The sequence below is a fragment of the Anser brachyrhynchus genome, assembly GCF_964034855.1.
Source record: "Anser brachyrhynchus genome assembly, chromosome: 19".
Taxonomy (NCBI): domain Eukaryota; kingdom Metazoa; phylum Chordata; class Aves; order Anseriformes; family Anatidae; genus Anser; species Anser brachyrhynchus.
In genome coordinates, this window is record NC_137712.1 from 5,766,386 (window position 1) to 5,790,771 (window position 24,386).

General features: G+C 51.9%; 1 protein-coding gene and 1 long non-coding RNA gene across 6 annotated transcripts in view; both read right to left on the reverse strand.

Annotated features, from left to right (window-relative positions):
• Positions 1-7,780: 7,780 nt before the first annotated feature.
• On the reverse strand, positions 7,781-9,356 carry LOC308180494. The gene is made up of 3 exons (XR_013940979.1): positions 9,251-9,356; positions 7,993-8,118; positions 7,781-7,908 (listed from the first exon to the last, which is right to left on the reverse strand). It is a non-coding gene; the product is annotated as an uncharacterized lncRNA (long non-coding RNA).
• Positions 9,357-9,798: 442 nt separating this feature from the next.
• FUBP3 (far upstream element binding protein 3) overlaps positions 9,799-24,386 on the reverse strand; it is a 40,342-nt gene continuing 25,754 nt past the window's right edge. For 4 of the 5 annotated variants that reach the window (XM_080562286.1, XM_080562285.1, XM_080562284.1 and 1 more), the window contains 7 exons: positions 23,627-23,768; positions 18,683-18,843; positions 17,757-17,830; positions 17,190-17,266; positions 13,110-13,181; positions 12,273-12,400; positions 9,799-11,191 (listed from right to left, as the gene is read on the reverse strand). In XM_080562286.1, coding sequence (XP_080418412.1) covers positions 11,183-11,191; positions 12,273-12,400; positions 13,110-13,181; positions 17,190-17,266; positions 17,757-17,830; positions 18,683-18,843; positions 23,627-23,768 — 663 coding nt within the window. In that variant the 3' untranslated portion in view covers positions 9,799-11,182. The remainder of the gene's footprint in view (positions 11,192-12,272; positions 12,401-13,109; positions 13,182-17,189; positions 17,267-17,756; positions 17,831-18,682; positions 18,844-23,626; positions 23,769-24,386) is intronic. The other variant, XM_080562287.1, reaches the window with a different exon arrangement.

Consider the following 24,386-nt stretch of genomic DNA (forward strand, 5'->3'; position numbering starts at 1 on the left):
CGCACATACACACACACGTACGCACACATATGTGCACACACATACATTCATAGACACCCGTATACGTTCATATACGCCCATATACACACACGCACACACACATATTCACACGCACACACACATATACACAAGCATACACACGCACTCACACACCCCGGCTTGCCCCCCCGGCCGAGCCGAGCCAAGCCGGGCGCAGGACCGGGGAGCGCCGTCGGGCCCGGCTCGATCCGGTTCGGTTCACTCCGGTTCGGCGGCTCCGGTTCGGCCCTGGCGGCTTCCACCCGCTGCCGACGCTCGTTTTGCGGGCAAAACTCGGTGTTTTGGGGCCGCGGCTCGCCACAACGAAATCCGCGCCCCCGAAGCCCCCAGACCCGGTTTCTCGGTGCTGTTTGGCCCCCCTCGGCCCGGGCCAACGGGCAGAGCCCCGAGGACCGGCTCCGGTCCCCCCGAGTGGGTCCCGGGGGGCTGCGCCCACACGCACCCCCGGCTCGGCACCGGCGGCCCCGCTGCTTCTTTTGGGAGCGACCCTCGGGGGGGGGGACCCGCGGTGCCCGGTGCCAGCCCGGGGGGAACGAGCCCTGGGGGCCTGGACCCCTCTGTACCCCCCCAAAAATCGGGGGCCAGTCCCCAAAGGTGGAGCAGGGACAGCCCGGCCGGCCCCAAAACGTGTGTCCCAGGGGGGATTTGGGGACCTTGTGCCGCGGGACAGGGGCTGCGGACCCCGGTCCTGTCCCCTCCCCGGCCCGGGGCCGGCTGCAGCATCACCGGGGCTCGGCCCCCGCAGCACCCCCGTCTCTGCACCCCAAAACATTCCCCGGCCCAGCCAAGGGGCTCACGCTGCCTCCCCCTCTCCGCCACCCCCGCGGCCCCCGGGGGGGTCCCCGCAACCGCGACCCTCCCCTCCCCGAGGGCCCGCGGCTTTGCTGGCTCAGCAAAGGGTTAATCTTTGCTGGATTTAAACCCAGTCCTGCTGTGTCGGAGCTTAGAGCCCTCTCCTCAGCCTTGTTCTTTTGATTTTCATGGGGACGAGGGGCTGCAAAGGGCTGGGCCGGGAGGTGGGGGGAGAAGAGGACGGGCCCCCAAATTCCTCAGGCACTCAGAGCCCGGCTCCCGCACCCCAAACCCAGGGAGGGGGCGAGGCACGGCTGCCCCCAACCCCCCCGGGACCCCGCAGCCTCCGCACCCCAGGGCCCCCAGCAGCACCCCCGGCGGGCATTTTATAGGGTGAGCGCCTGGGGCGGCTTCTCCCCTTGCTTGGCGTTGCGAAAGCGATCTCACAGCCCAGGTGCAGCCGCTTATTCCCATGAACCCACCCAAGAAAAGGTGCAAGCGGCAGGAATCAACCCAAATTTTCGGTTACCGGGGGCGTCTGCTCGGAGAGAGGCAGCGCTCTTCCTAGACAGGGAGGGTTAATAACCCGCCCGGGGTCGGTTTGGGTTTTAATGGATGTAAATAGAAGTTTATTTCGGTTTTCTGCACTTCGAGCGTAGCGAGCCGCCAGCCCCGCATCCCTGCCTCGCTCCGCAGCGCATCAGGTGGAAGCTCCCGCAACGCGGATGGCTCCGGCTGCTGGGAGCCAGCCGGCCCCGAGGACCGCGTTTGTTTTTTCCAGGAACCACATCGACCCTCAAATTGTCCCGTGACAAAAAAAATAAAAAATAAAAAAAAAAATAATAATAATTAAAAAAAGCATAGATGCCCGTAAAAACCCGCGGCTCCCGTGCGGGCTGCGCTGCGGCCCCGCTCCCGGCCGCGCTGGGCGGTGCGGGGGGGCTCGGGGAGGGGGGCGATGGAAAAAGGTGGGAAAAAAAAAAAAATCCTCCCGTTTTGTGAGGGGTTTTAAATATCCCCAGCTGTTTCCCAAACCTCCGTCCCAGTCGTAGGAAGGTGCTTTGCCCCCCCCCCCCGTTTCTCTTTTTTTTTAATATCGCAGCTATCCCTCCTTTTTAACATTTAAGAGGAAACAAGTTTAATATTCATGGCTGTTAATAGAGAAGGGCCATTATCGCCGCCCCATTGTTCTGAGCCCCGCACAATGCTGCTTGTATTTTCATGTGTATATTCCCAAAGTTCCTTCTGAGCGTTTAGTGAGCACTTTAATATTCATGGGTGTTAATAGAGAAGCCCTCAGTATATTGGCATATTGTTGGGAGGTGTACATATTGGTCTGACTTTGAATAGCCACAGTCCTCTTTTCTTTTGCTCTGTTTTGCAGGGTTGATGGGCCAGGAGTAAATGGGCATTTTTCCCCCCCGTCTCCCCCTTACAGAGAGAACATCTTTATTCCAGTCCCAGACTTTCTGGTTTCCCATTCAGGACCCTCAGAAATAATGTCAGGCAGAAGAAAAGTGGAGCAAATCAATCTTTCATGGTCTTTTTGAGACCAATTTGACATCCATGGACTCTTCTTTTCTTTCACAGCCTACAAGGGGATGGTCAGGATCTGGACAAGGTTGGGGTCTGATGAGGGGAGACATGGGATCATAATGCAGCAAAGAGAGAAAAGAAAAGCAAAACAAGAAAAGATTGCAGGGATGGGGTGATGGAGGAAAAATGAGGGTGAATGACAGTGCAAGAAAGGAGATTAGAGCCCAGCAGCTGCTTTTTGGGGGGTGGGGGGGAGGGGGGAGCTCTCTCCCCTCTTCCAGCCCTTCGCATGAATAGGATTTGAACAGAGCTGAGATTGATTTATAGTTATTGCAGTTGAACATTTATTGCTCTTAAAGAGTGGCGGGGAGAAAAGAGAGAAAAGGGGTTTGAAAAGCTCCTTTCTGTATTAAAGAGGTATCAAATGAAGACTGCTGAGATAATATACAGTGGCCAATGGGAATTTGATTTGCTTTAAAATTTAACTCTTGTGGGGCCGCAGCTGACGGGCGCGCTGGGGAAGGCTCCGGTCCCCGCGGGCGCGCAGGGAGCGCGGAGCCGGCGCTGCCGGGGCCCGGCCCGGGGGGGGGGACAGGGCCCGGCCCGGGGGGGGACAGGGCCCGGCCCGGGGGGAGCCCCCTTTCGTTTGCCCAGCGCTGCCAAGTGCCCGGCTTCATCGCAAAAATCTCCGGGCGGCTCCGCGCACGGCTCGGGGACGGCGGCAGCGGCGGAGTTATGATTGTTTCTGAGTTATTATAATAGATACGTGTGTATATATATATATATTTATTTTTATATATATATATGCATTTTTTTCCGCAACAAGGGTAAAGGGAGAAGGAGCTACGAGATAACCGGCGCAGGGAAGAGCCCTTTTCGGAGCTCTTTTCCTGCCCTAAAACCGGAGGTTTCTCCTCTCCGGCACCAGAAACGCGATCGCAGCCGAGTCCCCCCGGGCGCAGAAAGGAGCCCATTGTTCAGAAGGGAGAAATACATTTTTAGCGGTGATTGAAAGCTCCCCTCTCGTTTGAACTCTAGAAGAAAGTCCCTGGCAGGGAAGAGCATCCCCCTCCCTCTGCCCCAACATCTGTTTGGAGCAATCCAGGCTCTAGGGCAGAGCCGGGCTCTGCCCCCTCCCAAAGTCATTAAAAAGATATTAGTTGAGCTGAGAAAAGTCCAGCGCAGCCCCCGATCCGGAGCAGGGGGGGGTGAGAATCATTAAAGACGATTTGGGATTTGCCGGCCTTAATACCGGCCGAGGGGACGCTGGGGGGCCGGGTAGAAAAAGCCCCCCCCGAGCAGCCGCCCCGCCGTGCCCCTCCCGCGGCCCGGGGCCCTGGTACCCGGGGCCGGCGTGGCGCGGAGCCGCCGACCCCATCGCCTGCTCCGTGCGCCCCTCCGAGAGCCGGGGGGGGGGGCAAAAAGGGGGGGCGGCAGGAGGCAGCGAGAGCCGGGCCGGGAGCCCAGGCGGCTCAGGTGCTTCGGCCGCATCCCCTGCACCTCCGCCGGCTGCAAATGCCCCGGTAGCCGGAGGGAAGGGGGGCGGGGGGGGGATCATTGCACCCCTGCGGGTGCCGGGGAGAGCCGGGGCAGGAGGGATCATTGCACCCCTGCGGCTGCCGCAGGAGCCAGGCGCCTCCGAAGTTGCTAAATGTGTCATTTATTAAAGCATTCAGGGGGCTTTTCTTTGGCGTTTGCTTGCAAACTCACAAAGGCCGAGCTGCTGTTTGGGGGTCTTTTCTGATGGAAAAAGGGCTCGGAGACCCCCGGCACAAAAGAAATCCTGGCAGTGCTTTCAATGGCCAGGACTCAATGAGGGGGACCCTGTGCGCAGCGGGCGGGGGCGAGGGGCCGCCCGGTGCTGCCTGAAAGGCAGGCCTGAATGTAATGGGGAGATCTGCGTTTATTTGTTGGGATCACATTTAATTAGCTTAGTACAACCCTTGAAAGACAAAGGGACCTCAATCTGGATCCAATCTGAAGCTCGTTTGGAGAGCGAGGGCTCCTGGAAAAGTCAAAAGAGAGAAAGGAGAAAGAAAGGGGAGGCTGGGAGAGAAAGGGGCTGGGGGCCCAGCCAGGTGACTGGCACGCGTGAAACAAGGGGGCCTTTTGGGCACAAGGCAGGGCTCAAAAGGGAGGGAGGAAAATAGCCTCTTCCTCAGGTTTTACCTACTTAAACCCCCTGAAGGGGCTGGAGCTGAAAAGCCTCAATAGGGGCTAAGGAGGCTGCAAAGCAAACAGCAGCGCTGGAGAGGAGGCTCCGGCCCTGCTGCGGCAGCAGTTGGCAGCACTCGGTTATGGGAATGTGCCCAAATGTTACCTGCGCCCGGCACGGCTCCCGCAGAGCCCGCGGGTTGTCCCGGGGGGGGACGATGGGGACAGACGAGGGCTGGGGAGCCACAGCCCCCGGAGCCGTCCCTGCGGAGCTGGGTGGCAACAATGGGAGCACGGAGGGCAGCGGTGGACCCGGGGGGGGTCTCCCCGGGGGTGCGCCCCTCGCTCCAGGCAGCTCCTTGTGTCCCCTGGCCTCTCCTGCTGGCACAGGATGGCACGGGGCGCACGCAGGTGGGTGGCATGGAGGAGGCAATGCCACCTCCCAAGGGACAAACAGGAGAGTGGCCATCCCCAGGGGGCCACATCCACGGGATGGAGCCAATAGGACCCTTGTGCCCCCTTTGAACCACGCTCTGACTTCGGTTCCCCTTCTCCTCGTGGAGAGTGTGAGCAGTGGGGAGGGATCGGGGGGTCCCCGAGCAGTGCCAGCCCCTCGGAGGGTACAGCAGGGTTCGGTACGGTGAAGCTGTGACCCCCCGAGCGAGCTCTCCAGCACACAGCGCTGCCGCCCCTCCGAGCCAGGCGGGCTGATTGCGCTGCTCAAAAAAGGAGCTTTAGGGCATTATTTGCCTCCATTTCACTCTGCGGGAGGCCGCGGAGCCGAGGAGGGATGCTGAGTGCTCTCCCCTCCGCTCTCACTTTCTTTCTTGTCTTTTTTTTTTTTTCCTTTTTATTTTTTTAAGTAGTATTTCCAAGATTATTTTGGCGAGGGGGTCACGGCACACAAAAGCAAACAGGGAAAGAAAAAAAAAAAAAAAGAAACAAACATCCTCACGTTCCTGGCTGCATCTGACAGCTTCGCGCAGCTCAGGCGGCCTGCAAATGAAACATGATTGTGGCAAATTGCGGCGGTAACTCCTCGCAGCCCCGCGGTGCTGTGGCACGGCGAGAGGGACCGGCGGCGTGGGCGGCCGGCTGCCAGCCCCCCCAAAGCAGCCCCGGCACGGGAAGAGTAAAAACAGCCCCATAAGGCAGCTCTGTGCCAGGGGTGCCCGTCACCAAACGTGTTGGCAGGGGGTGAGGGAGGCACGGGGGGTTCCCACCTGGGTGCTCCCCAGGGTTCCCAGCAAGGCCGTGGAGCCGGGCACAGACCCCACTCGCTCGTCCTCATCCCTGTGGTCTCCGCACCAGGGGTGGATGCGGAAGGGGCTCCCCACAGATAGAGGTTAGATGGCACAGAGCAGGAGGGAGGGAGGGGGATTTGGTGAGGAGAAGCAGGAAAATCTGCCCCTGTGACAGGGCATTCACATCCCACTGCCGGGTCTCCTGCATCCCACCACCACCTCTCCTATATCCCCCAGTCACCTCAGCCTTATCCCACCACCTCTCCTGTATCCCACAATCACCTCTCCTGTATCCTACTACCTCCCCTATATCCCACCACCACCTCACCCTTATCCCACCACCACCACCTGCACCCCAGCACTGCGTCCCCCGCAGCAGCAGCTCCGGCACCGGACCCGTGCGGGCACCCACACCACGACACCAGCCCGGCTCGGGCAGGGCAGTGCGAGCAGCCCCAGGGGAGCGGGCACGCGTCTGGGGACCCCATGGCTCCCTCCTGCCCCTCCACCTTCTCCCCACCAGGAGCAGGACGCAATTGGGCCGGCCACGAAGCTCCATGGTGGCTGTTCCCAACTGGGACGGCAGGAGCAGTGACAGGACCAGGGGACAGGAGGGACAGGCTGGAGGGGCAGGGGCCATGTGTGGGTGCCCGGCACAAGGCCCGCAGCGGGCGCCATCGCAGGCCTCGAGGCCTCCCACAGCTCCCGGCCTTTGTCAGCCCGGTTCTCCACAAAACAAACAGCACGACCACGGCCCCTGCCTGCCCACAGCGACGGCTCGGCGGCGGCCAAATTTAATATTCCCCGGCGAATGGCCCCGACAAGGAGCCCCGCCGCTCGGTGCGGCTCCCCGGGCACGGCCGCGGCTGAGTGATGGCTCGCACAAAGGGAAGGCACCATCTAATCCCCCCGGGCCTGCGGCACCTGCACCCTGGCCCGGCCGGGATTAGAGGGGAGCGAGCCGGCCTCTGCAGAGATCAGAGGCTCCTTCAGAGCGGCCTTGAAATAGGATTTCCTCAAGTGATAAGGGGAAGGGTGGGAAGATGAGCTGGGGCCGCTGGTACCTGCCCCCTCCAGCCCGTGATGCTCTTTTGGGGTTGCCTCCCTCAAACCCCGTGTCCCAGGCCTGCAGGGAGGTGGGGAGACACGTCCCCGATGCCACAGGGGGGTCTTATTCCTCCCCGGCTACCTGCTCCATCCCCTGACCTCACCGAGGTGCTATGGGATGGGATGGGGAATCGGCCCCTGCCCCACTCGCTGCCCACGGTCCCTTTGTGTCTTTTGCAGCCCTGGCAGAGCAGAGAAATGTGACAGGGGGAGCACAGGGAGCCGCTCACACCCACCGAGCCGAGCTGCCTGCATGCCTGAGCGGCCTCTGCCACGCCTGGGAAAAAACCTCCGCAGCAGCCACGGTGCCAAGTGAAGGCCAAAGAGCTCCTTATAACGAATAAAACACACGTGTGTGGTGCTCCACGGGATGCACCGACACCATTTCTGCACGAGGACTCCATCAGATCACAGCTCTGAGCCCCCCACAAGTGCCACAGCCCCACAAGCACCAAAAATCCCCTGGAAAACGACCCCAGATTCAGGAAACCTGTGTTCTCGCAGGAGCAGCAGCAGAGCAGGTGAGGCTGTGAACCTCCACGTCGTGCCAAAAAGCCACGAGCTCTCCCCACCCACCTTACTGTAAATCCAGCGATACTCAAAACGCCATGAAATATTTAGTGCTCAGGAAAAAAAATAAAGTCCCATGCCCGCTCGCCTCTTTCAATGATCGCTTTGGTTTAACTTGCAACGTCCATAATGTAGTTTGTTCCGAAATCATGCAAAATTAAAGAAAGTATTTTAGACTGTCTTGAAGCCTCCCCTCTGCTCCCGAAATAGCCTGTGCCCGTTAAGGCACCGAATATAGAGCGCGGGAGGGCGGTGGGGTGATCGTTAACCCAATGAGATGCTACGTACTGTGCTTTTTTAGGCTGCTGCTCGGAGATGCTTTGCAGGATTGCAATAAATGTCCATGTAGAAGGAGTCTCTGCGGCTGGTGAGCACGGCAGGGGACGCACCGAGAGAAATGGGGCCCTGAGCGCGGCTCCCGGAGGGGCTGAAGCCTCGGAAAGGGCGTGTGGTGAGGGAGGGAGCGCTGCCCGTAAAAGACAGGAAAAATTGGGAGCCAGTGAGCCAGGGTGGGTTCGGATGGGGCTGGAGATCGCTGCTGGGCACTCACCTGGGGTCTCCTCCAGCTCTGGCTCCTGTCCCCAAATACCACACCGGGGTGCAGAGCGCTCCCTGGGCCTCCTCGCCGCAGCCTCCTCATCCCCAGGACCGACCTCCACCAGCAGGCAACGCCACGCTGTTCCCCACCCAAAAAAAAAAAAAAGAATTAAGTCAGTCAATGCTTAAACCCACTTTATTTTGAGGATTTAACCTGCCCAAAGCTGAGCAGAGACTCGGTTCCTCTCCTGGAGGCACCGCGGCAGCTCCTGGGCAGCAAAGCCCACCTGAAGCAGCGGACCGAGCAGGTACCTACAGACCCCAGAGAGAAGGCGAGGTGCCTGGGCAGCACCAGGGGGGGGATTTACCATGGCCCCAGCCCCCAGGACACCCTGCATGGCTGGAGGAGCCCAGCACAGGGCCCTTGGCTCTGCAGGAGGTGCCAGGGTGCCCGCCAGCCGCTGCCCTGCAAGCAGCAGCCGCGTTCATAGCAGCAGGGAAGTTTAATGGCCGCGGCCCCTCTGCCCCGAGCGGGCAGCAATAATGGAAAACAAATTGCTGAACTTGGGAACATTTCAAGCACTTTAGCCTGCCAGGACACCAGACTGCTGATGAAAATCCAGCTTTGCAGGCACCATCTTAATGACAGGCCAAATTTCAAAGGCTTGCAAACTATTTCTTTTGCTGCCCCACCCCCTCAATAAAAGGTTGCATCAGAAAGAGATATTTCCATAATTTATAGTATGGGTATTTCACTGGGGAGACTCACTAATCTGTACTTACAGATACATTTAAGAAAATGCATCCTCCCACAATCCTGTGCCATTTACGACTATTGGCACAATCTGTAATACTCAGTCTTCAATTAAGGGACACCTTAGGGTTCATTATCACACAATTGCTCCCTGTGAACCATGCCAAATGCTGTTTTGGCACAGAGCTTGGAAGATGAATTAGAAGGAAGTCTTCTCGGTAATGCCCGCTCCCAATTCCCATCAGCAGCCTTTATGCCCTCCTCTAGCCATTTTTTCCCCCCTCTCCCCTCTTTCCAAGTGGCTTTTACTATCCCATCTTTCACTGTCTCTCTTTGATTCTCTGGAGGTATATTTAGAGATGCTACATCTCCTTTTCTTCCGGCTCTCAACATGCCTCCCACTCCCTGCTTTGCAGATGGGATCTTCTTTCCTCCCTCCCTTCCCCCGTCTGTAAACTCTCCGCTACAGCTGTCTGGGTAACAGCGGCAGAGGTATTTTAGGTGGTGGAGCACAAACCTCGCGTTTTACAAGGCATGGCAGAGCCACCACCAGCTTTGGCCTGGTTACAGCCCGAAGTCGCTGCACTCTGTGCTTCTCCCCATCGGCCCCGCGCTGCTCCGGCGATCCCGTCCGAAGGGTGCCCGGTGAGCCCCGGCCAGACCCGGGCACAAGGAATCAAAGCTGTGGAAGAGCAACAAGTTCAGTTCTGGTTTTGAAACCAGGGGCTGCCGCCTCCTTGAGAAGCGATAAAACATTTACACAGCTGCAGATAAAGTCTCCATGCCCGCTTATAGAAAACTTCCCTTTATTAAAATTGATCTTTCTGGCCCAGACGGCTATAATTACAGCACCTGACTGAGGAAACCCTGAAGGTGGTGGTGCCAAAAGGCACTTTGACGTGACAGGAATGGAGTTTCACTAGAATTAAGGCTCGAGGTTGACATAAGGGAGTCATCCCCAAGTCCTCACGCGAGCCCCAGGCGGCAGGTCGGCGGCTGAGCCGTGCGGGCAGCGGGGAGCTCGGCGCGCAGAGAGGGAGCAAACGGAGAGAAAGAGACGGGAAATACTTCACCCACAAGACACCTTGTGGAAATTTTATTATATAGAGTGTAAAATGCAACTGTCAGTCAAATAAAAAGAACACTTTTTTTTCTTTTTAAACACCATGCTCAACATTATCGAATTGCGTTTCTTTATAGTTAGACATTTCAAGCATAAGGAAAAATAAGGAAAGAACCCAAGAACAGTAACTTCAGTACATTTCAAAACGGAATGTCCCGCAGGGCAATTAAAAAGGCAAGAAAAAATAGCTTCAATTCCGTTTTTTCCTTTAAAAATACACTGTTATCTGTACAAGAAACACTACAGTAAACATTGGAAATCATATTATCCCTTTTATTAAATCAAAATTATTTAGCGCATACTGTGGTTAATACTAGATTCATTTATTTCTCTAGGTAATTTGACAAATATTAGATAAGAAAATATTTAAAAGAAATGAAAAAGCAAAAAACACCTTGGAATTAAAAAATAGTTACTACCTTTTATATGGTTTTATGTTCCACAGTGTTTGTTAAAAGGTACTAATAGCAGGTTCATTTTAATATTAAAAATAACAGTATTTATATTTCTGAGAGCATAGAGGAAGGTCTTTTTCTTTTTTTTTTCTTTTTTTTTTTAAACAAGCTTGGAGGTCTTAGATACATAAATGCAACTAGCAATGGAGACATGAAAAAATGTATTGCTAAAAAATTAACACGTTTTTATATTACCCCTTTAGACTCTAGAAATTATACAAACCCTACAAAATGCCCCCCCGCCCATAACTTGTCTGACAGTAAAACAGTAACTGTCTCAATACAGAATTCACATAATTAATTACAATACATATCATAGTTCAGTTTTTTAAAAAATGCAATAAAATCAAAGACAGCCAAGATACAAGAAATTAGAAGTAAAACATTTAATGAATTTACATATTTAAGAATATTTAAATACTGTTTAAAATTTTTTTTCTTTTTAGGATTTGTTACATACCACCTAAGACTTCCAAGCCACTCTTTCTGTTGCAACAGAAAAGATCGAAAATTAAAAGGAAAAAAACACACAAAAAAAACACATGTTGAAATGTCACAGCTCTGGGGTGCGTTTTGGTGCCTGCAAATTCTCTGGCTTCTCTCCAAAAAGAATCCCGGAGGTTGGTTTTTTTTTGCTGTTTTCTTTTTTACAAATTTAGAAACAAAATTACCAGCATGTCCATAAGTTTAGTACATTACTAATTGTTCCTGATTCTTAGAAAAGTTCAGTATAGATTATCCTACAACTAGTGTTTCACAAACAAACAGAAAAGTCTTCATCAAAATGTTGCAAATCTAGAAACCTCTGTTACAAAAAGGTTTTCTTCCACAATGATTCCAAGAAAAAAAAAATTGCCACGAGGACCTTGTTCTACTGCTCCTAGAGAGAGAGAGAGAGAGAGAGGGGAAATAAAGGAAAAGTTACTCGGCAGCAGCAAATTCTTAAAGCTGCCTAACCCTCCTCCCCCGACACACACAGGTCTCTCCGTCCCCGTTGCAGCAGAGCAGGCTATAACCTCAACCGATGCTCCGAATCGCTATCGCGGAGATCTCTGCCCTAACGCCTGCTTTCCCCGAGCTCTCCTTCCAGGAGCTCGTGCCTTTTATTGAACAACATCTCCCTTCTCTAGAGGGTCGGTCTTTGCGAGAGCGATGAAGAGAACTCCCTTTTATCACCACTTCTGGGTCACACTTCACCGGCGCCCGCGGCAAGCGCCGATGCTGCACCCGTCTTGCGCTGCTCGACCCCGGCGGCGCGGGGCTGGGGATGACAGCGGGGCAGGCTCCCCCGTGCCGCCCGCGTCCAGAGCTGCTGGCTCTGAGGAGCCAGAGGGAAGGCACGACTCAGTGGGGAGAAACGTCTGACCCCGCTAAGGTGCGTGTGGTTTGCTCGTACTTTTTGCCAAACGCTAAGACGCTCACTCTGCAAACCCGGCACGCAGGAAAGCCCTGAGCGTACGATGAGGATAAATCCCACAAAACTCTCCAGCGCTCTGAGGGACAGGTGAGGCAACGTTTTTCTTGGCAGTTGGTTAATCCAAATTGTTTTTCCCAATAGTTTTCCCCTCCTTTTCAGGGCAGGGTACTCTCCAGGCAAGTGCACAGCTCCTGCCCTAGCACAAAGCTTGCAAGAGAAAAGGCAAAGTCTGCACAGTGTAACAGTGCCATGCTGCCTCACCAGCCTGGATCCATCATTCACTTTACCTAAATTCCCCAAAGCTACAAAACAGCTTGGGGATTCTGAGGAAAGCGCCGAGGAAAACAAACAAGCCCTTGGTTATCCCCCCAAAAAAACACCCTGTACAGGCAAACAAGACTGGTGTTGAGATAACACGATGGTAGCAATGAGCAATTTTTCATCTCCTCAGCCACAAAATACCTCCTTGCTTTGCCACAGGAACCCAACGCCCCCAATTCCCCAAGGTAAACAGCAGTGGGGTTCAGGGAACGCGAATACAGACCTGGCTGTGGGCCTGAGCCTGCCCTAGTGTCTGCCCGTAGTAGGCAGCCTGCTGTCTGTAATACTCTGCCCAAGCCATCGTGTAGTCCGGCTGGGAACTTGCCTGAGAAGCAGCGCTGGCAGCATGACCTGGAGGGAAAAAAAAAAAGGGAAAAAAGGAGAGATGAGCAATTCGGCAAGCTCAGGTTTAGAGTCTCCTCTTGCAAAGCTCAAAGAACAGCCAGCCCCCTTCCGACAGCTGCAGACCCCTGAAAGAGCAACGCCGGTAGCTGCTGTTTGGATGCGACAGGACAGGCTTTATGCTGGCTTGCGAGTGACAAGCCAAGAGCAGGCAGAAAGCATTAAAAAACCCTTCCCACAGCTGCCGGGACAGTCTGACGGCCTGCACCGCTCACCCTCGGCCCGGAGGCTCCAGCAGCAAGGTGTCAAATGCAAATCCAGAAGCCGGAGCCACGCGCCTCATAACGGAGCAGAGCAAGGCAGGCTCGTGTTTTTCCACGCACCTCTGTGCAGAGTTTTCCTGCCTTCTGACAACCCACCTTCACCTTTTTGGGTTTCGTTAGCATCAGTTCTCAGTGTGCGCTAATTTTCCCCCAGGCAAGCCAAGTGCCAGTGTGGACACGGGGTCTACTGAGGGCCGCAGCTCAGCAGGAGCACCCAACAGCAGGCAACACGACAGAGAGCTTCCAGCGGAAGAACTACATGCACCATCACCAGCAGGAGGGACCAAAGGGGGTTTGCAGGGGACTGGAAGCTAGTAATGGCAGGGGATGGAGACGCAAGTCATCGAATTAGTTAACTCTGTTTCACTCATCTCCAGGAACCCTGTTTCACTCACTCTGTTTTTTGTAATACTCCTCCCATGCTTTGCTGTAATCGGGATGGCTGTTCTGCTGCTGGCTCTGTTGGCCTGTGCAAAGATGACAATAAGGGGCACGTCAATATGGAACAGGTGACAGTTTCCAGCCAGTGACACCTGCCTTTCCGCTAGACAGGCCCTGGCTCTACCTCAGTTGCCCAGACTCAACGCTTCAGCTTCCACATTTCTGCAGCGTTGGGTACCCTCAGTTCAGGGAATGCCAAGGAAAAGCTTGAGTTCCTGATTTCATCTCACCTGTGCATCGCTAAAGCGCATTCAGCCTAATTCCACCCCTCTCCTCCGCCCCGCTGGGACTCGCTCAGGCCAAAGCACACCGACCGGGAGCTGCTGGGTTTGCACGCCGACCACCCGAGGCTCTAAGCCCACTCCCTTCTAGCACAGGGACAACACGGTTCAAACACCTGAGATCCTGGCCCCTCAACCTCCAGCCACTGAGGAAATGGCCACATTTTGAGCCATCTCACTCGTCTTTTTGGGGTCTGCGTCCTTCCCCCCTGCTCCCGCAGGTGGAGTATGTCCTGAGGAGCCCAGGTGGGCAATGCCCATCTGCACAACAAGGCCAGTGCTCTGCGAGCCTGCAGCACGCTGCCTGCCCCAGCACAGAGCTCTGTGGTAGCCACACGGCTCCTGGCTGCAGTCCTGCAGGAGCAAGAGGGGCCACAAGCTCTGCACAAAGCCCCGGCAGTGCTGAGGGCTGGGGGAGCTGCCACAAACACACCAGCGTCTGAAAGCCACGGCTGGCTCTGCGTCATGGGCTGGGGCGCTGCACCGAGACCTGCATGGGCAGACCACGCAGACCCCAAAACCTCAGAGAAAGGGGGGAAGGTCCCCCTCTTTCCAACACCAAGACGCCTTCAATCCAGCATGTCCCAGCGTCGAAGGGAAGCATCCAACCTGCTGGCTGCGGAGGCAGGGAGCCTGCGCTTCCCTTGGCTACAGTTTGAGCAAAGGGCCCTCCGCCAGATGCGCAGCAAGCAAAAATAAACCTGAACAGAAAACACGGCAATTAGAAAACTGCAGAGAAAGGAAAGTGCAAGCCACTAGGCACAGGGATGGCAGCAAGGAGAGGGGACAGCCGTGGAGGGAGCTCTTCCAGCCCGGCCGAGCGCCCCGCTGCATCCCCAGCGCGGCCGAAGGAGGGCTTTGAAGTGGGGGGAAGGGGGAATACAACACTGCGAGCGTGGTGGGTGGAGGGAACAGGGCAGCAGTGTCCTGTCCGGGGGCATAAAAGCGGGTTAAAAGACTTGACCAACGCTACAAGTCAGGACCTTTGCTGGCAGAGGTCAAGGCTGCCTCAACTGTCCACCTGCTAATGCCGACAAAGGGCCTCCTTCAATGCCTTTTCTTCTGGGAGAATTACAGTCCGCAGCAGGCTGAAAGGACACGCAGCTAAATGCGCTTCACGGCCAAACGTTTCCCCGGCCAGTTAATTTATTTAAGATGGGGGAAGTAATTAAAATCTAAATACATGTGTAGGGGGTGGGGGCCTGCCCCTCCTCCCACAAGGAGGGCACTCTCGGATCCGTTCCGAGGGACGGCTCAGCCCGTGCTTTGATGGGCTAGCAGAGCCACAAACACGGGCTGCAGTGCTTGGTTTCCTGCAGGCAGGGAGGGGACCCCTTCCCGAGGCTGTTTTCAAATTAAAACTTAAAGGGTAAAACCGGGAATTTCCCTAGTTTCTGATAATAATCCTCCCGTGCCGTGGTGAGCTCCACCTGGCCTGGCTGGGTCCCCCTGGGAGCTACAGGAGAAGCAAGCGGTGAGGCCTGCTTAGAGCACTGCCTTACCCCGTCTGTCCTCTCCTTACCGAGACTGCCTGGCTACGAATAGGAGCACGGAGGATCCCAAGTGGACATGGAGAGCTAGAGAACTGATCTTCTTCCATCAGGCTCAACGGCAGCAATAAAACATCTGCCCCCAAATCACATCCTCGTGACACTAAACCCAGCACAGGGAAGGATCACTGAAGTCAGACGCTTGGGAGCCACCAGAAACCTGACAAACTCACTGCAAAGTGCTTGCTGTGGGGATGCAAGCTGCACGATGTGGGGGAATCAAAGGTCTGGGCTTCTTATATTAATTACCAAACTCCAAAGCCAGAGGATGTGAGCTTAAGACAAGGCTCTATGGAAGAGAAGGGGAGATTTTTCTCCCACTGGCAGGTGGGCAGGGTAAGAGAACATCTGGGGGAGGTGAGGAAGAGGGGAAGTTACTCAGGTGAGTTTCTAGACATCTCTCAAAGCAATTAGCAAAGCACGTTTCATAAGCATTTATTCAAAGGTTTTAAGTAAAGACAAAAACTACATTTTTTGTAGGGCTTTCCCTGCAGTACTGACTGCTCTGCTTGTGCAGGAACAGGCTGATTCCCTGAGCTCAGGAAAGCCCAGCGCTCTTGGGATTGCACAGAAATGGATTTGAAAAATTTTTTTGCTGTAAAACAAATTAATGGGAAAGTTCTACCCTTCAGTACTGTACTATTCCACTCACGTACAAAAAAAAAATAAATCCTTTCAAGCCCACCACTGCATTTTGCTGTCCTGAAAACCAAACTACTTTTTACATATCTCTAGAGCTCTATGGAAAAAATATGATTGTTTTAGACTAGGATTTCTGAGGAGCAAAAGCCCTCTCCCAAAGGCATTTTTCAGAGCTTAATGCCAAGTCCCTGGTCCCATGCAGGGTATCTATGTCCAACTGTAACACACATTTTAGAAATGCACGAATGCTAAGAATGCAGCGTTGAAGATTTCCAGATATCAGGTATGCACAATTTCATCAACAATAAATGTGATTAGTGTCATAGGAAATCACAAAAGCAATCGCTGGCGTTGTTCCCCCAACTCTTCCTCCACCTCAGGCACCTCTAAGAGTGGGAATTCAGACTGAAGTTAACCATCTGCTTCAATGCTAAACCAGCTACAGCACCAAAAGGTACCTGTCTTTAAAACCCTTTAAAATTAAGCCTACTCCCCGACCCTTGTCCCCAGCTTTTTTGGTGCTACCTTTTGTTTTCACAGGAAAGATTCTTATTTCCTGAAAAACTGTGATAAAAAAAAACCCTGTGTTGGGCATTACTGCCCATCGCACGAGCTTTGAGATTAACAAACAAACTACAAACCTGCTGCTCTGTTTAGGGCAAACCATTGCTGAGGTTGTTGAAGACAGAATGATGCAGCTACCAACATCACTACCAGCATTACTTCAGTTATTCTGAAATGGGGAACCTCCCATTCCAAACTGCTGAATTTTGACTGAACACTTTGGGGAGAAAATGAACATTTTGAACCCTGAAGCCAGCCCGACTCGGTGCCAGGAGCAGAAAGCCCAGCAGCAGAGATGACCTGGGCTCAGTTTCTGAACTCATGACTTAACAATATTTGTTATTTTCATTTGAAAGCTGGTTATCTGGCTGGTTACATTATGGGAATTCAACACTGTGGAGGCTGAGCAGTTCTCATCAGCTCCCAAAAGGGGATAGAGAGGACGCTGATACAGTCAGCATGTATGAAGCAGGATAACAGCCACACTTAACCTCTTCTCCATTTTCTGCATCTACTTCCCAGTCTTTCCATCAGACTGTGAGTTGGAGAAGAGTTCATAAGGAGCATGTTGAAAAAAAATAATCAAGAACTGGTAAGGTTATGAGCACAGAGATGGGAGGGCTCACCACCACACATGGTGTGTCTGCTAGGGGGAAGTGGCACTGGCAAGTGCTTGCTCAGAGAATCCTGGCAGGAGAAAGCCTAAGACAGATTTTATTTTTTTGTTAGAGAGGATCAGAGAGCAAGGACTAAGTCTCTACACAAAAAGGGAAGCAATAAGCAGTTACGTGCACAAAAAACATTACTGTTTTTGACGGACTTTGGCTTATTCTGAGCTCTAACACCACAGCGCACCTCCACACACCTCCTTTGCTCAGGAATTCATTTTGCTGTTATTACACAAGTGGTCTTAGGGATGAACCTACGTTTAAAGGGCACCAAGTGGCAATTGCAAATGGACATCAACCCTTCTCAAACCCAGGTCCTAAGCACTTACTTGGGACTTGCTGTCCAGGCTGCTGCCACGTCTGGTAGGTACTGCCCCAACCCTGTGTCATAAACGCCTGAGGACCACTGCAGAGGACAGAAAGGCACGCTGAAGATGACAGTAAAACACTTCACAGGTCTTATGCACGAAATTGGCTGAAGAAACAAAATTATTTGTAGCCAGCAACTGCTGAGTGAACAGGTGAACAAGGGAACAAAAGGAAACGTGTAGGTGTTAACAGCTAACCATGTGGATGTTCGTCTGTTCATGAAGCCATGGTGAGGACAAATTGTACTGAACAGCACCCCAGTGTATGCAGCTCGAGCTTCTTTGTGCTCTCACTGCACTACAAACTGGAATTTTGGAGACACCAATACCTACCTTGTTTAAGATTTAGCAGCTGAAATCCTTCCTGTAGTCAAGCTTAAAGGTTTCATCTCACTTGCTTCTGGATGCTCCCTTTTAAAAGGCTCCACTCACATACCACCCGTTCGGGGCCCACCACGCTTCTCCCAGTGCTTTTACAGCTCCCAGCCATTCCCCACAACCCATCCGTGACGAGATGGAGAAGCTTACTTTTGATGAGGTGTAGCGGGTGCTTGGCTGAACGGGCTTTGACCAAATCCTCCAGGTCCACCCATGCTGGTACCCTGTCACGGAATCCACAAATATTTAATGCCAGCTCTAAGCAGAGGGTGAAGGTAGCTAGTATGAGCAGTAAAGAAAGGGGAGAAAACAGCCTGGAACGTGTTCCATTAAACCCCAGCACCTGAAAGAAGTGACTGATCCTCCAAGGACGCAGTTCTCAGGACTGTCAGCACACTCCAGGAGCTCAGCTTCAAAAGCAGCTCTGGCCAGCCACAAAGGGGCTAACTGGACTATGGAACAGATGGAAGTTTTCCTCTGAATAGCTTGGATCCTGAGGTTGGTATCAAGCCGCCTCCTCTCCCGTAATTCAGCACAGAGGTTGTTTTTCAGTTCTACTGTTCCCCAGTTCAGTATTCTCCTTACTTTCTTTTACCCAAGTCTCCCCCTCCAGCAGTACTCCAGCCTGACATTATTAAGCTTCAATACCACAGCACTATGTTAAGTGGAAGATAAAAGTCATCCCGGATTTACTGGAGCAAGGAGTTCAGTGTTACTTTCAGGGTGATGATGCCAGGACTGTGCCATTTCCACACAGTAACACTATGGTCTTCCCTTCAAAATCCCATTTGCCAGCCTTCTTATCCCTTATTATAGTTGCTCTTCCCTCTCATACAGCTGCCCACTACACTCAGTGTCAGCAAACAGTCAGATCCTCCTGGGACCACAGCAAAAATAAGTCCAATGGATGCTTGAGGACCAAAGTTCAACATAGCTGTTAACAAGCAAATGGTTTTGAAGCTAAATAACGTAAGCGTGTGCATTCTGTGCCTTCCTGCAAGTCCAGGCCTACACGTACCTAAGAGTGAAAACACCACTTCTGAAAGAGACAGACCAAGATCAGAGATGCAACTTACACCAACTTTCTCATCTATGAGATGTCTAGCGAGTTCAATTTGCTGGGGAACTCCTCGGATTGTGAATATTCGTACTCCAGGATCCGTGTTTGGAGGTGGGTTTCTCTGGAGCTCCACGTGGGCTCCTGACTGTTGGTTTATGCTCTTGATGTTCTCGCCACCTGAAGAAAAGGAAATCAAGACAAAGGGTTTCAGCATCTCCTTCCATTAAAGCATAACAAAGCGAGGTTCTGGGAAAGGGGATATAGTTTCAGCTACCTTCTGTACGCCTCAAGCACGGTGGGCTGGGGGTGGCAGTAGTGTAAGCAGCCACAATACCTGAGCTCACGTCCCTCCTTCCTTCTACCTCAGAAGCACGACCCAAAACCATAAGCTATTGCAATGCTTTCTAGGGCACAGACGGTGCTGTTTTAAGAACACACCATCTTCCTGCATGCACGCTGCCAGGCTCCCAACAAGACACAGTATGTCCGAGAGGCACCTTGTGGCAAACCAGAGGCAAAAACGGCACTGGCTGAATCTCCAATTCCAGTGTTTCCCCACCAATTTGTGTTTCTGAATAGCTGCTCACATTCTTCAAGAAAAGTCACCTGCAACCAAAACAGGCTTTCTTTTATGAAGAGGCTGTTTCCATTGCTAGAACTTTCATTCCACAAAGACAAAAAGCAACCAGCCCCATACCTTGTAGCTTAAAACCAAAGAAAAGCTATCTCAGTGTGCTGTTCAGTAGCTTATTCCCTGAGAAACCTCTGCTCACCGTGCTTCCTAGGCACAACACAGCACACACAGCCCTCCACAGCTGCAACAGAGCAGGATTCCAAGCTGTCTTCCATGATCTCAGAGTTAGTTGTGCATGCAGCGACCATGTCTGGCTAGTTTGCCATCTGGATACACTAGAGCACCGGAGTGCTTAGAGCAGGATGCGGCGGGGCCAGCCAAAGAGATCTGATTTCCTGAAGACCTGCTAGGTCCCAGTCTCTTAATGAAATTTGCTTAACAAAAGCTTCAGCCAACATTACAATGGTTCAATTCTTCTTTTGGAAGCTCACACAACTTACAGACCAGCTCCATTCGACTGGAGAAATTAAAGGGTACGGGGAAGGAAGGGAGTTTACAATTTTTAAATCACAAACCAAAATCAGCAGCCAAAAGGACAAACAGCAAGCAGGAAGGAGAGCAAAGTAAAGCAACCAGGGATTTTTGTTTGGTTTTAATTAAAAAGAGTCCCCGGAAACCTCCTCAATTTTGCTCGCATTTCCATCTCTATACATCCAGCACAACTTCAAAACAAACTGTGGATGTCGCAGACACTTGTTCATTTCATTGTAATGGACTCGTGACCTTTTTAACATTTTAAAGCCTTTCTGGGGAAGGGAGGAGGAAAGCTTGCCAAAGGGCAATTAACTCTTTCTAAATGAATTTTAGAAGATGCATGTAACAAAAGATAGTCATGTCACACCCCTGGGCAGACAACCGGGATTGTACTGCATAGCCGAAATCGAAGCCACTCATTTTCAACCATGCATGGAAAAGCCGTAAGATGGAGCTGGAAGTCCAAGAAGTTTTATTTTATTCAGTGCTTTTATCAGATGCAGATTTGTATCAAGCCCTTGTTTTTACATATTAAGGTGAGATCTGAGTCAACAGCCACTTCCCATGCTTAATGAAAGCACAGGAGCCTTTCAGCCAACACACTACGGATCATGAAGGAGAGGGAGAGCTTTTAGTGGGGACAGAAGCATAAACACAGGCTGCTGCTTGCACAGCTGACTCCTCTTCTCCTTCCAAAAGCAGACTGAAATTTGAAGCATTCTCACCGGACTGGAAGCGAGAATATAGATTTCAAGTCATTTCTCCACTTCGCATTCAGCACCAAGCTGGGGAGTTGCTGGGGCTGTTTCCACATCAGCTCCCTCCTCGGCAGCACAGAAGGATCACGTCCCTTTATTTTCGGGGTTTGGTGAGAGGCTGCAAGCTCCTACCTGCAGTACCAGGACTCGGTGTCCTTTTCCTCCTCGCCCTTCGGAGCCTGCTACATGCCAAAGTGCTCCCTCCCATCTGAGCTTTCCTAACTCGGCCTCGAGCATGCAGATGAAGTGACACGGCCAAGAGGATGCCGCGCGGTGCCGGAAGGAGTTCACCTTCCCTCTTAATGGGGTGACCCGCTCGGCACATGGTGGCTGTCTATAGCTGCATTCAGCAGCCCTCTCCATTCTTCTACCTGATGGGGGGCAGAAGTGATCCAAGAGTGGCCCCCCAGCTGGACGTGAAATCGTAAAGCAATTAATCAAACCTGCTAAAAGGCAGAGCTGACAAGAGCCAGGCCAGCCACGTTATCTGTCAATATTGCTGTATTTATCATGGAAATCCAGCGGGGGCCCAGAGAGGCTGCGGTTTGTTTCCAAGCACCACCAAACAGAGAAAGCGCTTGACATGTGTATGGTGCTCGTCTCCACCCTTCCTCGAGTCTTTCAGAGAAGAAAAGCTGCACCTACCCACCCTCTAGAGGAAAAAGCTACACACAGGATTTCCAGGGAGCCGAGAACTTGGTATCAGCTCAAAAGGGCTCCAACTTTGAAGCTAAGTACTCGTAAGAAGAGGTCCCTGGATCTTCTAGATCTTGTCGTACACGCTGCATAGACTGAGCTGAGGCAAACTTCGTCTCCCTCTCCTCCCTGCTTCTGGAGCGAGGACATGGAGCTGGAAGTACAAAAGCAGTTACCTGGCCACACCTGATACCCTATACCCAGGGGCCCAAGAAATCCACTGCTCAGGTGCGAACCTTGGATACCAAGCTACATGTGCCCGGAGGGCTTGGCCAGATTTCACACAGAGGGCTAACAGCCAAGCTCTGTATCACAGGGGCAAAAAGAAAAACAAACAAACAAAAACAAAAAAACACACACCAAACATTAACAGCTAGAAACTGCTCAGAAACTAAAGGGGAAGCTGGGGCGTGAGCAAAGGCTTTAAAATTGGTGACTGGTTAAAAACATTAACCCCCAAATTAATATCCCCTCTCCCCTGCAATGCCCCACAAGCAGTGGGAGAGGAAACAAGAAGCAGCAGACGAGGGTGTCTTGCATCAACAAATGGAGAGTGTGGTACATCCACCCAGGTCCAGACCCCAGAAGGTAATGCTGCAGCCATCACTCACTTGACAAAAAAATGAATGCTGCAACAGTCTAAGAGTATAGGCACCGTAAGAGCACCGATTGCAAGGTGGTATTACAAAGCTACGAGCATTCAAATCATCATACAACTAGTAATTAGTCACTCCAGAAAGCTTCTGATCTGGCTGGGTAAGAATCCCTGTTTTGTTGTTGTGGAAACAAAGGTAAAAAGCTACCCTTCACCCCCACGGCGAGCCTGTGCCAGGCCTCGCACTTGACTGCTAGGACATCCAACTCCACTACCTGCATTTATCTTTTCAGCGCAGTGCTCTCTGTAGTCACAAATGCTCCACTTCAGTGCACTGCTGAACAACAAGTGACCTTTTCTGATCTTTTATTAAGGATGACTAATGGATACGGCAATAAAGTTTCATTATAATTTGATTTTTCCATACACACAGCTCTCACTTGTGGGCTTAAAAGTTGCTTTGCTTGATCTATGCCCAACTGGACCATTCGCTGAGCTCAAGCGCAATCGCTCTGCAATACCTGCGTAATGGGGAGAGCAGGTGTTTTTTCATACTGAGAAAGTTTCCAGGTTTGTGAACGGGTTTACAGCAAAGAAAAACATCTGAAACTGACTGCAGATGCACTCCTTACACGCCTGTGCCCCATAACCTGTGTCCCTTGTCATCCAGTTCAGGGTACCATAGGGGCCAGACGTGTGAAAGGGAAAAAGTAGAGGTGCAGCAGGGTTGCGCGGCCATGGAACGAGGACACAACACGTTTCATCACGAGCTCAGCCCTGCGCAACAGGACAGCAGGAAACTAAATGCCACTGGAACACGGCACAATGTCCTCACTTCTCTGCCTCCTTTACCGTCACGGCTAATCTGTTCCTATTCTATTCACCTCACCTCTGCTGACACTAAAAGCCAACCGTGATTACTTAAATGCTAGTTTAAGCATATGTCATTCTTTCTAAAATAAGCAGATAGAAAACTTAAATACAGCCCCTTTGATATATCAGTGTATTAACTCCGAAGCATCGCAACAATTAAAAGCCATAGAGCTATTCCTGGTTCTAATTCAAGTACTGCCATTACCTGGTGCTCTAAGAGTTTGTGACTGCTGCTGCTGCCCTGTTTTTATTAGTCTTGGAGGTGTGCTGGTTCTTGAGAGAAAGGTCAGGTGCCTTGCCCGTGTCCTTAGCGTGTAGAGATTCAACAGTTACGGCAACAAAGGGGCCTCCATGGCAGCAAACATGCTCACCAGAGCAAGATGAGGTACGTGTGGGGCACCAGTCTGTTCTGTGACAGGCTCAGGTGTGAGCCGTGATACAGACAAGTCCCACTGCTTCACTTTCTTCATCAGATGCTTCAGGTATGTGGCTGGAAGCAGCTACAGTTACTGTCACATTCAGAGACCTGCCATTTTATCACAAGGCACTCACAGAAATTCATCACGACAAAATGACTGTTCTGCTCATCCCTGATAAACTGTCCTTTAAATGAGTTCTCTCTAAAAAGGATCCACAAACGAAACTGCCTTTTCTCAGCCAGCTGCTTGTTATAACAGGCTTACTTGACAGCTCTGCATGAAGAGCCTCTCTTACATATTGTGAACAAGGGCCTGGAGAGTACAATTATGAGCGAGAACACCACAAAGTAAACAACCACAAGTGCTTCTCGCTTATTCCTGCGCTGCATTCACGGGCCACTAAATACCTGCAATTACAAAAAACTCCCAAACCCCACTGTCAGGCAGCAAGAAGGCGACCATCCAGAGACAGAAAGACTGCAAGCTCTAATATTTATGTTAGCAGACCTACCTTTGCCTATAACAAGACCACACTTATCAGCTGGCACCGTGTAGGTTATTTCTTGCATGCCCCCAGGTGTTCCAACGCTCCAGTCCCCACGGCCACGACCTCTTCCTCGGGCAACAGCCAAATTTCCAAAGCCATCTCGTTCCTTGGAAGGCAAAGAATTTGTATCAGTGGTTTTTTTTTTTTTTTTTTTTGCTGGCCCCAATGCACATTAAAAACAAAATAAAGCAAGGTAAGTTAAATAGCATTATAATCAATGGCACTGAATTAAGATATTCTTGGACTTCAGTTCCACATTCAAGATTTTGAAGTAATTTAAAGAAATGCCAGTAATGTAGGTTTGCAGCTGCCTTCCTGACTCAGGAAGATAAAAATATTTTTTAAATGCATTCCTATGTATCTGCTGAAATAAACCTTTAAACGCGCATCAGCTACTAAGGGACTTTTAGGTTGTGGTGGGGGCTTTCATTATAACAACAGATAGAACTTGGCACTGACTCATGCAGAAGTTACCTTCGAAACCCTTTCAAGTGTCATTCTTCAAAGAACTGCTGGAATTACTCAGCTGAAATGCACATTTTCCAGAACTTCCAAAGGCAGCTTTTAAGTCCAAAGACATTTAAAGGACATACCTATTTTGGATAACTGATTTCTCCAAAAGCAAAGGCCACGAGCCCTCAGAGGCTACCACGGCAGGCCTCAAAACATAAGTGGACAATTACCAGAGTTCTCAGAGCACAGTAACTGCGTACACCAACAGTTG